Source organism: Synchiropus splendidus, chromosome 3 (assembly GCF_027744825.2).
Source record: "Synchiropus splendidus isolate RoL2022-P1 chromosome 3, RoL_Sspl_1.0, whole genome shotgun sequence".
Taxonomy (NCBI): Eukaryota; Metazoa; Chordata; class Actinopteri; order Syngnathiformes; family Callionymidae; genus Synchiropus; species Synchiropus splendidus.
In genome coordinates, this window is record NC_071336.1 from 24,117,922 (window position 1) to 24,135,450 (window position 17,529).

At 40.7% G+C, this 17,529-nt stretch overlaps 1 protein-coding gene across 5 annotated transcripts in view; it reads right to left on the reverse strand.

Moving 5' to 3' along the window:
• slc12a7b (solute carrier family 12 member 7b) overlaps positions 1-13,422 on the reverse strand; it is a 42,456-nt gene extending 29,034 nt beyond the window's left edge. For 4 of the 5 annotated variants that reach the window (XM_053858647.1, XM_053858646.1, XM_053858643.1 and 1 more), the window contains exon 1: positions 13,103-13,422. In XM_053858647.1, coding sequence (XP_053714622.1) covers positions 13,103-13,310 — 208 coding nt within the window. In that variant the 5' untranslated portion in view covers positions 13,311-13,422. Of the gene's footprint in view, positions 1-2,988; positions 3,325-13,102 lie in introns of those variants that run through there. The other variant, XM_053858645.1, reaches the window with a different exon arrangement.
• Positions 13,423-17,529: the final 4,107 nt, after the last annotated feature.

Here is a 17,529-nt window from a genome sequence, read left to right on the forward strand (position 1 = left end):
TGTCAGTCGGCAGAGACTCAAGAGTACAGCCGCTGCTCAGGTGGTTTGAGAATCTCATGAGGATGACCCAAGGGCATCTCCCTTTGGAGGTGTTTCAGGAAAGACCAGCTGGGATTTATAAAGTGTGCTATATTCTACTCAGCTCAGTTTGGAGCCTTTTAATAATGCTGTTCATCCAGTTGTTACTGTTGAAAATCCAGAGAAAGTACTCTTTTAAAGTCACAGGGTTTGTCTTGAGAGAGCAGTTGAATCTAATGTTAACACTATGGCCCTTGTTTTATTTGGCAAACAAATTTTCATGGTAATTACTTGAGAGGTTGTGTCAAATTTAAACGTAATCAGAAAACTTGACTGTGGAAGGTTTAATGCTGAGGATATTCTAAACAAAATATTGAAAACACATTTCAACGCTGAAGCCCTCTTTCCGAATGATACCTTTTTCTAGGAATTCTAAGAGAAATAATGGAGTAGTCATGGTTGCAAGTGTAACACAAGCATATTAAGCTGAGAGATGAAAAGGTTCACATTACACAACACAAAATGACAAGTTCACACCAAGAAGAACACAACACTGTGCCATTTGCATGCCATACAGTCAGCGAGGCTGGAAAACAAACAGGGAATTCTGTCCGTTCTACTACATTAGATCATGTGGGTGGGGTCTCACCTCCCCCCAGTCAGCCAACTAGAAGCAAGCAGTGATCAATCAATACAAGTATTTGTCTTCAGCACCCGTTTGACTTTCCTTAGAGCAACACAAACCAGATCTTCCGATACTTTCACTCTGCACTTTGCATGCTGCTCTTTTCAGTTCATCTAGCATTCAGTGGGAAACCCAACTTGAAAGCACTGTGAGAGCCCACAAAGTTTGCCTTGTAAAAGTGGCCTTTTCTTGCCACGCACAGTGAAATCCCAGCATGCAGCCCTGATTGCAGCACCACAGCACAAGCTAAACACCAGGCTCTGATTGTGAGTTGCTGTAAAAGCAAGGTAGACGGGAGTCTGTTAAACATGTACTCCCTGACCCCTTCTGACTATTATACAACAAAAAGGTTTCAAAATCTTGTCCCTGCTGTTCGCTGTTACATGAAAGCAAATATCAGAGGCTTGTTGTTTTGTCTCAACAATACAGCCGCTTTATTTTGCTGTGACTGAAGCATGACAACATGTTAAATGGTCTCCTCCGTTCTTAAAGGACCGTCACTGAGCTGAATCCACAACAAAGAAGATCTTTCACTGACTATTTTGTGAACCTCTTCTACCCTTTTGTCAAGTTCCCCTTTTCTATTCGTGAATCGTGTACTATTAAATGACTTTTTCCACTTATTCTTATTTCCCACGAGGGTATGCCACAGCAAATGGCCTCCTTCATCTTCGAGGCCCATTTATGCTCCCGTTACGTACGAAAATGTACCCATCCGTTTCACGAAATGTGACTGTCACTGATTACATTCCATGCATTCTTTAGGTTGGTATTGCTGTTCACCAATATATATACTCCAGGGGTGCAGCTCAGAATCAAAAGTATATCACCACAACAAACAACAAACCAAACATGCCGACTGTGGAAGAAGTACTAATAAAATACTCCTGTCCAGACTCTTCCTGGAACACAAATTGTATTACTGGGGCCTTGATTCAATATTTCGAATACAACCGATGAGGCTGGATTGTGGGAGAATCCTCAGCGGTGAATTATACAACACTCAGCTTGCAAAACCACATATCTGGCGACTTTTAACATGCTTCATAATTATGAAAGGAAGAGACAGTTCAATTTCCGGGCATCTGTGGTTTACACCGGGATTCCCTACACACAGAGGTACTCTGTCATACTGCCTGGGGTCCAAATTAGATTTTGACTATTCAGTCATTTCCAAATAGTAATAGAGAACACCATGATAGTTCATCAACATCTTGACATTTTTAAAAATTAAACCTTGGCATTTAAGAAAAAACATCACAAGCAACGAATCCTTGCATCATCATTTGCTAAAGTGTGGCTAACACAGTCACGCAGACTTCCAAATTATAGGCATGCCCTAACCCTAACATGCCAGCCTAATATTCCGTGGGTTATGAAGTCCTCTCCATTTTTGTAGATTTCAAGTTTGTCAAGTATAATGAGATGAGGTTAACCAAAGGGGTGGGGCTACCATTGACTCCTGAATTTGGGTACAGAAGACTTGATAAATTACTTGGTCCTGTGACTTCCAGAAGCCAATTCATTTTTATTCTGCATTCCAACTAACTAACCACTAAAACTTCTTTTCTGCCCATTCTAGCCATTTTTTTTTTTTAAACAGCACATTCACATTAGCCAAGTTCAGATCAATACCCAATGAGGCCAGATATATTTGTTCACTTGCCAGTGAACATTTTGGTCAACAAACAGACTGGACAGTCTATTTACAAGCCTTCATTTGCTTTCTTTAAAAAAAAACAAACAAAAAAAAAACTCAAACTAATTTGCCCTCAAGATAAATCAATAAATAAAGGTGACTCAGAGAAAAGGCTCAAAATACCTCAAAAGGTTGTCACCTTTTAGAGGTACTGTAATTTTTGGGTGCCCGGCAACTGGTCATAGTTTTATTTTGTCCTAAAAACTGAAGTGCCCTATTGTTGTTGGAATGTGAATCAACAAAGATTGTTGTACACAAGAGTCTGGCGCCCCAATTAGTGTCTGTGCTCTCTTTGTTTGCGCTTACATGTCCAGAAAGCATGAGGAAAAACAGATGGAAAATTTTAGGTGACTCATATCCACCGGGAATCAAATTAAATGATGTAGGAAACAGTCTCCAGCTAAAGGGGAACTCTGGCATGGGAAACTGTACATGTCAGACAAACGTCAGCAGAAATGAAAACTGAATTATTCCTGATTGTAATACACACTATTAAAGAAAAATTCTAGAAACACATTTGATGTCACTGGTAAAAGGATAGTTGTGCTAAGATGTGAAGTCTATTTTGAAATTCATCAGGACTCACCTGGGACGTCCTCATTGTCCTCCTCTTTATTGGTTTCCTCCACATCTCCCTCATCATCTCTGTCTTCCGCAGTCTTGTTGTTGTCTTTTACCGGGACGACGGTGAAGCTAGTGGGCATTTTTGCACCATGTGCTTCTTCTCCGCTCCTTCCGTCTGTCACGCTCTATCTCTTCCCTCTTTCTCCTCCCACTTTTCTCCTCCTTTCTTCCTCAAAAGCCGATGCTATTCACTACCCTCTGGTTCTTTGCCACGTCCTTAAAGTCAACCTAGTCGGTGGGCACCTTGGTGTCTCAGGGAAACTATCTCAGGTTCTGTCGCTTGGACGCTGCTGTCTAACCATGTGACCCCTCTAACCCCACCCTCTGAAACTCTCCAAACAAGGAAGAGCAGGACTGACCCACCCAGTTGGGGGGCAGTAAACGCACGCACATTTAGAGACAACAAATGACAAGTTTTTCTGCTCAAGTTTGACTCTCAGTAAACAGCCAGAGGGACAGTGAACAAGTGAGGAGGTACAGTTCAGTGACAGGAGAGCTGGCTACACTCTTCTTTATTGAAATAAAGAGGAACTGAAGGCAATTTCACACACACACACACGTGCTCAGACCGTCTTCCTATGATGTGTTATTCGACTCCACCAGAAGGCAGGGCAAACATCACCCCTCAACAAAGGGTGACCATACAAGAGTCTACTATGACACAATTAAGGCTGTTACGGAGCAGTTAAGCAAGAGAGGAAGGGAAATAACACAGATCTATCTATCCACACAGAAGTACAGGTTTTAGGAACATGAAACAAAGCACTGATGTCCAACAATGCCATTAAGCGGGCAGATGTGTTTTTACTCCGCTGGTGAGGATTTGAGGAGGTGGTTTTAAAACCGATGTTACATGTGGCTGAAAATTCATAAACATATGGGAAGATTAGAAGTTAAGTATTAATCAATGGCAAACACCGTGTTCCATCAGATACACAACTACAGTCACACACAAGCAGTGGATTAAGGATAAAGGAGGTGTCCTGTTTTCTTCTCATCTCACTCAATATATCCATCAATGTGATTCTACAAAGGCAGGTCTGAGGTAGAGCTACATGCACGTGAGTTCTATGCCACTTACGTTCCAACAATCATCTTCCACTGGACATGTGTAACATCATTTAGTTGCCATGGCGATGTTGGTCATCTACACTCATGACTACAGTTAGTGTATGAATTAACAGCAAGTCAATTTCTTGGCATGCTGGCATATGGTGTTTAGTAAAAAGATGCTAGTGTTCTTGGCAGAAAAGGGGTGGGGGAGGGCAAACAGGAAGTTGCCCTCTCTGACATATGCTCTATTCTCAGGCCGTGTAAAATCTGGACATGGAGGGAACACTCAGTCTGACCTCCTAAAGCATGACGACAACTGGATCAATATTCAACAAAAGAGAGGGGGCAACAGGAAATAGGAGGAGGAAAAGCCATGGTGAGGATCATATATACGGCGAGTGATGGAGGTGTTGTTTTGCTTTTAACAGTAATAACTGTGACTTAAATAAATAAGAATGTCCAAGAAGGGAATCGTAGAACATATATGCTACTATTTTATGTTCATATCTGCCTTTGCGTTTTATCTGTCAATCGATCATGTGCTCGTTTGGGCTGTTGACGTAGAATAGAATTTGAGCTTGACTGTACTGAATCAATGATTCTCGCTGCATTGTTACAGACTACGATGCAACGTAGTGGACACACAAAAGCAACAACAGCTGAGGAATCTAAGTGCGGGAAGGGAGGTAAACAATCAATGCAATGACATGTTGAATCAATTCTCTCAGCTCTCTGGACGAGCAGTGATGTAACTGCTGTCTGCTGACTAGGTATCGAGACAACATGGCTGCTTCTCAGGAATGCTTGGCCAAAATGTCTCATGAGATCCAGTGAGATATGACAGTGCTATAAAATTATATGGCGATAAAGGATTAACCAGAAAGTTTAGGTTCACACAACTGAAACCTTCTTTAGCTTCGATTATCATAAACTCACACAGTTCCAGGACATCCTGTTCGATTGATGAGGAGCTGCGAACAATGTTAACAGTTAACTACACTTACCTAATTTGACATGACTGATCTGCCAAAACATAGAAAAAAACATGTTTACCATTCATCCATTGATATTTAATACATATGTAGGAAATGTCAACAAGAGAATGCAGCAAGTTAAAACAGAAAACAAAACAAAAAAAAGTCAACTACACAGCAATAAAACAGACATAAAAGTCCAGCCAACTTTACGCGTAAACTCATGGAGGGGTGTGTTGTCCGAAAACAAAATCAATTGTGAATATTTTTCAATTATACAAATATAAATCAGTTAACAGGAGCGCCCTTCTTTGGCAATCGTGAGTCCCAGGTTGGTCTGGCACCTCATTTATCGGTATAGGCACTGGCACTGTCAGCCACACAAACTGAAAACATCAGACATGGATGCTAGAATCTGCTTTTAATCAACAAGTAAAATAGCAAGAGTGAAAGCACACACCATGTGAGACGTGTGTCATCTCTGTTGTCTCCGTTTTACAGATCAAATGGACTGTAACTTAAAAAATATACATATTATCACTCATCTGGATCCTTGACACGAAGACTGCATACACTTGCAAATGTGGGAACACACATTTTGCAAGTGAAAACCACCATTTGCAAAATGCAACCTGGAAACCTACCGAAGCACAAGGAGAACATTCACTAAACAACCCAGACTTGTCTCAAGCAGAACTCGAACCTTCAACAAAATTTAATTTAATTTAAATTTGCCATCCAAGGTTCATCATTTTATGGAAGTTCCCTGCATTCCTACTAGGAAAAACTACATAACATTCTCTTGGAATGAGAAACTCAGAATTCTTATTTGACTTCTGATGTAACGAAATCCATTAGTCCAAGCTGGCGACCGGAAAGCACAGCTGAATATGTTTGTGTTCAGCCCAGTTTTTTAATCCAGTAAAAAGTTAGAAACTTCGGCTCTGACTCTGACAACAGTACTCAAAGTCTTCCCTCTTCAATTTCACAGCCCCACCTGGAATATTGATTTGCTCCAAAAGAGATTGCATTGTAACCGATACGTCAAGTGTGTTTCAAGGACATCAACCAGAGAGAGAGAGAGACACTCCACATAACCTGAAGGAAACAGCCATGAGTGTAATGTTATATTTCATTTATTTTGTGTCTTTTAGATAAAGCTAATTCATTCATTATTTTGACTAAAATTACTCATTCCAGTCTCGGGATACAACTGAAAGTTAACAAACAGCCCCCTCTGCAGAGGAACTGGTGTTACAGCAGAGAAAATCAGAATAGCGGTAAGTTCATAAAAAGGAAGCTCAAATAGAAACGACAAACTTAATTAATCATTAACTTAAATATTGATCAATAAACATAGATTCATCTCATCCTTTATCCATCCTTTAATCGAAATGAATTGAGTAAACGGAATTACAAATTTACTTTATTTAACTTATAAATAATCATAAAAAACAGTACATTTAATAAGTGAAATAAATGTCTTACAATAGATATATCCATCATGTATTTAGCTGCACAAGTCCACATTTGTATTGAGCAGCCGTGTGTGTGCAAATACTGTAAAGGCAGGTTGTCGATTTGATCTTAACTTATATGAAAGAAGCAGTTCTCCAAAACAACTACGGCTTGTGAAGTAATTACACAGTTTATTTTGATATGGCTGTACTCTAACTGACTAACTTTATTATGCAAAAATGACAACAAAATACTTTCATCTTTAATCCTATTTGAGACATGTTTTTTCACACATCATTGTATATAATGTTGGGTCTCCAGAAAACGGTCTGCTATTGCCACGTTCAAAATCAAAATCACAATGATATAATATCAAATAATACATTCATTTGTTGGCCTCTTGTAAGTCAACAAAAGACCATATTGTCTTTTCCTTTTAAAGGATGGGGATTTTCTTTTCTCAGTTGTCTATCCGAGAAAAGAAAATCCCCATGCTATCTTTGTCTGAGTCAACTGACATGTTCTTATCTTTCATCAGTGATTTCGCTGTCATGAAGTGATAATATTGTGTTACGTCATGAATCATTCGTTCTGGAATTGTCCACTTGACTACATGACGCTCTGCTGCCATCATTCGACCACAAAGCGAACTGCATCCCATTCTTCACAACAATTTATGATCATTATACACAAGTTCCAGACTCGAGATGAAGCCTGATACCTAAGCACACAAGAACACTGTCCATCAACACTTTAACCCACAGACTTTTAAAGTGTAACCAGCGTTCGTCGCGGGAACATTTCCTCCCTTCGTTTTAATTAGCACCTGAACTCTGGGATTAACTGTACCAGATGAGGCTCTGATGAGGTCTTTAAAGACCGCACACATGGGCTGTCACACATCAACCCTCTCGGGTAACAACGCAAACCTGGCTGCTAGTCACCCGTGAAGCAACAGTCTCAGGATTCAATGGTTGAGATACTTCCACAGTCATTTCAATCTTTGATCTCGATCTTATATCATCTTCATTGAGAGATGGAACGGAGTCATTTGTTGCCAGCAACAGACAGTAGCGAGGCATCTATTCGACGTACAAAGGCAAGATAGTTCTGATATCCAGGTAGCTTCCTTTGTTGATCATTGATAACTAGCTCGGATTACTTCTCAACTCGTGCCTTGAGAACACAAAGGCGTCACTCCATTATGCTCCGTGAAGGAGAGAAACAGCGCTGACAAAACACTGACACAGGTGAATAAAAACACCACTGCAACTAACTTTCACAATATATTGAAGACTGAATAAAAAAGAGATTGTCACACCACAAAATCACACACAACTGAAGGTTGAGAAAACAAGCCAGTGAATCAATCCTTAGTGAATTACAGTGACATGTGTTCCCTAGAGCAGCAGCATACTAAAAACCTGTCCCTCAGCTTCCTCTCAAAGCACATCACTCAGAATAAAGGAATGCATCTCCCTGTCGCCTCTGACTTCTGGTAGATTTTGCAGCTGATTCAGAGGGCTATCCTGAGGCTGAGGCGAGTAGAACACGATACGTCTCCATACACAAAACGGAAATCTGACACCTGCTGGAGCCGCCGCTACGGAGCTTAATCTTCTTCCGACTACAACTTTGAAAACTCAACACCAGTGGAGAAGATGGTTTGTAATGCTGAGTTTCATTGAGAGACGAAAAGTGGCGAAAGGTTCTGACTAAACCAGATGGTTTGATGAGGAGGAAAGAATAGGTATCTTAGCTGAACTGTAGGATCATGCACAGTAACATGCACTGGAGTTATGATCTGATCTGGCTTATGCAGCAGCAGAATGTATACTGATGTACCATCATGGATTTCACTTGGCAACCTTTCAAGCAAGAGTTTCTGTTGAGCGCAAATGTTTTAATGCAAAAAAAAAAAAAAAGACATGTCAATCAAAAGACCTGGGTCACTGGGGTGTTCCTCATGGGATCCTAGAATAGTGCCAGCCACTTGGCAGCAGTTGCTGAGAATGTTAAATAATTGCTGGTGTGCATTACTGCCATGAAGATGAAGAGCTTGCCAACACAGAGGACGTCTATAAAACATGTTTTAGACATTTATCTGGATGCACTATATGCCAACAAAGCTTCTGGAACACCGTCAGATATTCAGACTGTCTTTTCACATCAAATTCCCATACATTGTGGGCCATTAAAACTGTAGTCAGTGTAATTAAAAAATTGTTTGCAGCATCGTTTGGCTCTGTCCTGCAGGAGCAAATAAACAATGATTGGAAATGACGAGGGGAACGTTCAAGCGGCCCCACTGGAGCAGGAGCAGATTTAGAAGATGGCAGGGTCCAGCTGGTGTTCATGTGCTGACTGCTTGAGTCCAAATAAAGCCCAGGTCGGCACATGATACCGAGGGTACATGCCTTTTTTTAAAAGTTATGTGCAAACGTAATGTGGTGTGCCGAGCTTATGTCATTACGGACCACTCAACACTGACAAAGGCATTTATAAATAAAGATCAAACACATGCACAGGCTTAAGAAGCTGAAAACTATGCACCTGGACAACACTTTGCATCGGAAAAACAATCAGTCCAAACAAAGTTGTTTTTCAGGTGAAACACCTTCAGTGGGATAATGTACTTTTATTGTCACAGAGTTGCAGATTAAGCAGTCATCTTTCCGAAAACTACTTTCATTGAAGAAGCCCAGCAGGGCAGAGGACTCCCACAACAATGTAATTCGCTCTTGACATTTATTCTGACACAGATTACAGGACAACAAGGCCAGTCTTGTTACCAGAGTGATCAAAACCTAATCATGGATTGATGCTTAGAACACTGGTCTCACACTATGAGGTCCACAGCGTGTCACAAAGATGCAAACCAAAAACCAGTGCATCACAGCGGAAAGTGAAGCTAAACAAGCCGTCTTGTCCTCTTGCCTCTTTTGCCTATTCAACCAAACTCATGCGGGTGCTTAATGAGTGTTTTACAGAAGCCATGTGACTTGTAATGTGGATGAGCTCCTGAAGCCTAAATGACCAGTTTCAATAGCACACCGCTAACTATACAAAGGTGTGAACATTTTGGTTTAATGGTTTGGAACCAACAAAGATTTAAGTCTGTGTGTCTGTGTTTAAGAATGTGTCTTTTGAGAACATCTAGCATCAGATAGGAAGGAGCAGTATCAAAACAATTATTGAGGGGCCACAGCAGAGCACTGCTGACAGTTCTTGCTGACAGAGAAAAACAGAGAAAAAGGAAAATAATAACCTACAAAAATTCTTGACACCTGACAGTTCTCAACATTGTCAGTATCAAAGTCAACCCAGCCTTATGAGAGCAACCAGAGGACATAATCGTTCTGACAAGTTTATCCACCATCACTGCAGATGCAAATAAGCCCTCATGCGAATAATTATTTTAATATTCCAGTAGTAGCCTCATTCAATTGATTACTGGAGACAATCAAATTCCAGAATGCAAAACCACCAGTTGCATGCCCTAAAACACAACAGCACTGATTTATAGTTCAATTTCAATTGAAAACACTTGTAATGGATGCGATTTTAAAAGCCGTTACGAATGTTGTTGAAATAAACACAGCGGGACGTCAGCGCTCAATCCGTCACCCATGAGTGTTTCAAATGTTGCTAGCATAGGGATCGAGTGCAGGGGTGTGAATTGCTATCTATGTGTGTCGAAGCTGTAATATGACATGCAACGTTGCCTGCCATGTGACCTCGCAGACGATATGCAGGGAATGTTTAGAGCCTACTGGCCTCGTCTCCCCAGAGATGAAACCAACTGTTGGTTCATGTGCTTATATTTTCATCACTTCCTGTCGCGGTATATTACTTCAGTCTGAATTTTCTCTGTGAAGTACTTACTTAAGAGGAAAGAAGTGTTTTTCAGTGCTGTGTGAAACTTAAGGCAGTCGCGCTACCTTCCAATTATCAAGTGCGTTAAAGGATTTTGACTTTAAATTACTGAAAGCAAACTAGAGAGGGAGATAGACAAATCGCTTTTGATGGGCTGGATTTACTGTAAATGGAACTAATTTTTTATTGTTGTTATTGTTCACTGCTACTTCAAATAGGCCACTGCATGAATGCTTTGAAAAGATGCTCATCAAAGGAAGCAGCTACTAATGGCAAGACCTGGAGAGCTCATGAGGAGAAGTTGGGAGACCAAGCAAGAGAGCCCGTATCATTTGTTGAAGACGGACGACGAAAGAAGACAACCAATGGGGTTCATAGGTGTAACTCGAGTACGATCAAGATAGAGTATTTGCATTTGGACGACATGCTGTTGACGGGAAGTCAACACTAACCCTAACCCATCAATAACCGTGTTCTTCCGTACCACGTTCACCTAGCAAATGCGAGTGTCGCGATATGCAAGATGTGAATGAGCAAGATTTTGCCTGAAAACCAAAATGGCCCCCAAAATTTGGGAAAAATTGATCTAATTCAGTGAAATTACCAGGGAGAAACACCCTTTTCTTAGAAACCAGTAGAGACACCAGACAGTCAACCAAAGATTCAATCACAAATGAGAAGTCAGCACTCAGATTGGCAATAATGAGGAAATGTTGTAGCCATTTTTCATAATCTTTTGTAGCTTTTTATCGTAGCTTGAAGGGGGGGGTAATAAAGGTTGAAAGACGACTTAAGAAAACACAACGGGATGGAATTATCACTTATATTCCTCGACACAAGCATCAACCTTGTCCCACTTAACCTATGCCTAACCCTTATACTGGCAGAGCAGTTGCCTTCACAACTTATCTCACATGAAGGCTAAAATATTGACACACTTTCGAAGCTCAGCTCCATTTCACAAAACAGTTTTCACTTGAACAATCAGCGCGATTACACAAACACACAGAGATTGTCTATGTACACATTGGCCCATCAGCACAGTGTGCGTGAGCACCCTGACTTGCAATGGGCTTATTATACAAACCCCTCTCAGGCTCAACTGTTGCCATAGAGGCAACCAAAACAAGTAAACCTGCTCCAAGGTTCATGCTGACGATGGGACGCACCATACTGACCTCATATTTACATACTGTTTTGTGAGTAAAAATAATATGTTCAGTATGTAACAGAAGCATTTACTTGTCTATTGCCAGCTATAATCTTTTTCTACAATGGAAAGTATGGGTAATAGTAATGCTTAGAAGACTGATTCCCAACAAACAATGTGCATCCCTCAGGTTCCAGTAGGACTTGTGAAGGGAGTCGAGAAAATGCTGACTTCCAGGTCTCTTGATCTCATCCACGGAAATGATCAGTTGGTAATTAACAGATTTTCGGCCAAATTAAATAGCCTTTGTCCAACACATTTGTCAGCAGGTGGAGCATCTATATAACAAGCATGTTGGCACACTCAAGGAAGTTCTCAAGCAAGTACGGAATCGATGCCTCAAATGACACTGAACTATCACGCGTGCGAAGCTGGTATTAAGTGAGCTCTACCGAAAGCATTCTGGCTTACAACCACCTTGAATTTGAATGACATGTTACATTCATTTGTTTTGAATCATTCAGTGTCAAACAAGTTTTTCAAAATTATTTATCACCATTAAAGTATCAGTGACTAAAGACTAAAGCAGCCCCAAGACGTCCATCCAGACCAGAAGCTCCCGTCACAGGAACAGCTTCTTCCCCTCAACCGTCAGACTGTTGAATTCGTGAACAGCCTTGTTGTTATTTTATTTGTTTAATTATTTATTTGTATTTTTTTTGTCTCTTGTCTCTTTTTTGTCTCTTTGTTATCTTTATTCTAAAACACTTTCCTAGTTGGTGGGCTCCCCACTGACCATGGCAATAAATTAAATTCTGATTCTGAGTAAAATACACATTTGTTCAGTTGATTTTCTTGTTAACATCAAAATGTATTCATCAATAAACATTTATTTCGAACAAATATGGGCCTATATTTTACACAAGACATTAACAGGTTGAACAGCGTCATTCACCAAGAAGGATTTAAATATCCCTTTCCCTGGCCACCTCTGGCATAACATTCCCAGCATTTTACACAAGAACATAATGATATTTGTTTCACAAGTGTGAAACTAACATAATGCAGCGGCAGAATAAAGAAGTAAAATGTGACACAAAACTAGGTTAGCTGTACACAACACTGCATATGCAACTATTAGTATGTTTTTGAAAAGTCACACTCATGGGTGTGACACTCAAAACAGAAATGTTTGCATTTCAGGTGCTAAATAAATTAGTTTGTCCATTAACATAACTGTCACATGAAGATGAAAACATTCCAGACAGAAGAACTTGTGTGTGGTGATACTAGTATTCCAAAGATAGCAAAACAAGCTGTTTAAGTGTCAGCCAAAGTGTAGGAGCGTTTTACTTAAAGCTAAGTTGACTTTAAGTTTAAGTTCAGTTTTAATGACTTGTGTAATAGAATACTGCTGACAGGTGGAAGAGGACTTTCTCGGACACTAGGCTCGGGTCTGTGGGCGGGTTGTGATGCCCAGGTTCTCCGTCAGAGGAGGCGGATAAACGGAGCTGCTAATCCCGCAGCAGACAGATGAATTTAAGAAGTGGGACGTCGAGCCTTACCGTACTTGTTCGGCTCCCTGTTGTACTCCAAGATCGGCACCACGGCATCTGGATCCTGCGGCTCGAAGACGGAGTCGTCACCCATCTCCTGGTCCACATCTCCACCGGTGTCCGGCGCCGGGTCAGCCACAACAGCGTCCATGTGCTCCCCATCCCCGGCGCCCCCACCGCCGGTGTCCACCGGAACGACCACAAACCTGTCAGCCATGCGCACCTGGAATTCTACTTCTTCCTGCTGAAGTGGTCTCCGGGTGTTTATGGCGGACACGCCGACCTCACGGTTCGTCTTCGCGGGTCTCACTGCGTGCAGTCCGCTGACACTCACCCGTCAGAGGACTGGTGACAGCACACGAGCCCCGCCCCAATCCTTCACTAATTGGCTAAAGAGGAGCCGTCAATCAAACACATAAACAACTCGTAGCCAATCAGACGGCTTGTGTTGATTGTAAGCCTCAAAACGCCATCATTCCAACAACGTGATTTTTCTGTTGCTTCGACTAAAGTTTGACGTATTAAAGGATTCTGCTTTTGTGCGCTTCTCTTCTACGACTTCCAAGTCAAGTGAGGGGGCAGCAGCTACTGTTAAGAGACTGCAGACTCTTGAGTTTGTATTGTGCTAGGAACTGGGAAATTCCTGGTTACGCCCCCCGGTGACGTCACTTCATGTCGGAGTTCGACACAGCCTCAAAATACAGACCTGAAAATACTTGATGCCTGTCCCATCACTTCCGACCGAGAACCATAGTCTCAGACTGAAATGAGTTGATGCTCCTCCCTGGCACGTCCCATTCAGGCTCTAATCAGAACACCACTCAACAATGAAGCCTCAATATAGCGCCTCGATATATCACTTTAATATATCGGCCCCGTCGGCCGATGTTTTATTGTGCCTCAAAATAAACACAAATGAGGACATGGACTCATATCTCTCACATTCTTTCTGTCCAGTGACTCCATAACAACATGAATAAATACTGTTTCACCATAGACACGACTCCAGTGGAACAAATGTAAAGGCCTGACATCCCATAATAAACTGCCTAAATGGTCTCAACGATGATGCGTAATCATCACTCCCTTGTCGGTTTTCCACAGTATCCAAATGAATCATGCTCATCTTGACATCAGTCACAGTCTCGCCACACAGTCACAATAACTACGGCATGTTACAGCTCAGAATAAATGGCTCATCAAGACCTAAATGTTGAACGTGTCTGATGATTCCACCCGGAGTACTTTTGAATATATTTGAACTCCAACATGTCTCCTTGGCCCAGGATTACATAAGCACGTTGTAACTGGACACTGAGCCAAGCATGTGGAATCTTTACAGATGGTGGGGTCATCAGGTCGAGCTTAAGAGCATTGTTATTATAAGTGGCATTGAATGTGTGCTTCAGCTCACACTAGTGTTGGGGGAGGAAGGGTCTACTGTCCTGCTCTGAACACCCAGTTTTGACTGAGGCCCTCGTAGTCAATGGTGCATTAAAAGCTAAAGTATATACAGACTCAGAAGTCCACAGTGTTTCCATATCTTAACAGAGTCAAAATTTTATTATATCTGCTCACTAGACGTCCTTTGCCAAAAATAGTTTAGTACAGTGGACCCCCACAGCTTGACCGGTGTTACGTGTACATCCAAAATAGACTGCAGGCCTGCTGAGTGGTGGTATGTTGGCCGTTTTGTAAAGCTCATAAAATATGTACCAAAAATTATAAATATAAATAAAAGTAACAATTAATATAATATATACTTTAATTACATCACTTTGTTCTAGTTATAGTCATTGACTAAAAAGAACAATCTTTTGAAGTCCGAAGCCTAATAATTACACATTTTATCAATAATGTCTTTAATTCTGCATGTTGCTTTAGTCTTTATGTTATGCCTTTATGAACTACATTTTTTTCCACAATTTTTTTCTCTATAAATATTCTACATTTTTCACTGTCACCATCCCTATTACTCTGTATGTTATTTTAGCTCAGCAATATTCCATATTCATGAAAAGCCTTTTTCCTCACATTATTATTATTATTATTATTATTATACAGATACACATTTGATTAGTTGTCGATGACTGCATGAACTGTGTATGATCTGTGACAATCTGCTCAGAACAGCTGCAGGAATAAAAGCACCGCAGTATCTCTCCTTCACATGCTGGGTGTAGTGCATCAGTGAAGGGGCTGCTCTGTGATGATTACGCCTACTTGGGTGCATGATCATTAAACCACGTGGGAACGATTCTCACATCTCAAGTCTTCAGTCCACCTGGTTGAATGAAGCCATATTTAAACATTCAAATCAACATTTTCTCGAAACATTCATCCTCATCCACTGAAACTCGTCATCTCCTATCTATCTCAAAAAAAGATTAAGGTCTTTATTTTTTCTTGTAAGATTGCATGGGTTTAACAAAAGCGGCTGCTGTCCTAAAACTGTGTGCTAAAATCGTCTTTTCTAATCCTTCATGACTAAATCATTCTTTGCAGAATCCAGCATCTAAATGTGGACTCCAAACCAAAATGTAATGCAGATTATGATCAAAGCTTTGTGCAAACACATGCGGTTATAGCAGGAAAAAAAGAGTAGCAAATGCAATGCCAGTATTAATCTTGGGTAAATTACATTTTCAATCAAGCGCTGTGACGTAAATTTTTCACGTCCTGTCGTGATCAGGTCATCTAAGTGGTACTTTTTTTCTCACTTTACTACTCCATGCAATAACAGAGTGTGTAAATGTAAGAGTATGTAAATTATGACACTTGAGCTTTCATTTTACGAACAGTGCGATGCTTTAAAATCTTTCTGAGTTGCTTGTCTGTTGCCATAGACACTGTCCCTTGAGCTCAAGTGGAACTAGTCTGGCTCCTGAGCCACACAACTGCAGTCAGTGTGCAGCACGGTTGATTTGGTCCATTGATAGTGCCGTGCTTTATTGTCATTTTGGGAATGGAGGTGACATCATCAGCATCTTCAGTCACATCACTTCCATCCATCCGATGTCTGACATCTGTTTGAAATGTGTTTTAAATGATGGTCATGGTTAAGATACAAACTAGTCATAAGTCCAGTGGCCTTATTTAAGCCATCTTTCTATGCTCAAAGTGCCTGTTGAAATTCATACTGTCAACATAAAAACTTCAGTCACAAAAAGCTCAAGCACAACTTAAGAGATATGACCACTTGACTAGCTGAGCAACACGGAATGTTTTCATTTGCTTTTATTTATTACACTCTATTCATGTCTGCATTTGCCATGTCGCACCCATCTGTATTTTTTGGTATTTAATGCTTATATTCTTGTCTCACTATCATCTCAGACAAACTCATTAAAATGCAATTGTAATGTCACCAATGTTTATACTCAGGTGTGGAGTTTAATTTTGTCACAGACAAAAATTATTAGTAAATGCAAATAATGCAGGTTAATCACGTATATAAACTTTCTATTGCAGGGAACATTTTTTTCCGTGCACCCATTTCAGGTGCTCCCCGCAGTGTGATGTCATATATGACAGAGGTGGCTAAATGAGACTACACTGATGAACGCAGAAAAAATAAAAATAAAAATAAAAAATAAATAAATAAAAATAAATATCAGGCTTGAGGCACAAAACACATTGTTCTGTGCACTTAATCTTCTTATAGAGTTCGCTCATCTCATAAATCTTCTACTCATACTGATTTTCATCTGCCATTGAATTAACATCGAACAAAGCAGTATACGTTGCTGATGATAAAGCCAATACTTGGGCTGAGATCCCGAGAAGGCGGTGATGTATGACAAAGTCTATGTAGGTCAGTGTAATGGACTGAACTAAAGCTATAATAGATCCCCTATTGCTGTGTCGGACTGTGCCGGGTCATCAAACAACCCCCTGTCTTGCCTGTTGTTTGAAGAGAAGACAGCTATAGACAGTCTTGTTAAAGATTATTCATCTTGAACTCACATCAGTCACATGTTTGAGTTAGAGCAAGCACTTATATACTCCAAATATGAAGCAGGTTGTGTTCAAAAACAATAGCAGTGGAAAGTCGAAAACCCAGTGGGAGTGGAAGAGGTGGCTGCGGGGAGGGCTGGGCACCTGAGGGAAATTTGTTTGTGTGGCTCTCAGATGTTGATAACAACCTCCCTGGAGGCGTTTGTGCATGTGAAAGTGATGTGAAGGTTTTCTCAAAAGAGATGAGAGCAGAACTTTAGATAAATGTGTCAGGTGGTTAAGTGCTTGAAGCATGTGAACATGAATTATTGTGGAAATCTTGGTTGACTGTAGAATCCCAGACATTGATAAACGTAGTACCTGTTTTTAAATAAAAAAATAAATAAAATATGGAACAATCTGAACACAAACGTGATTGTTGGACAGATAGGTGAGTTGTTCTAACTTCAGGAGCCCACTGTTGAAGTAGCACACAGTGA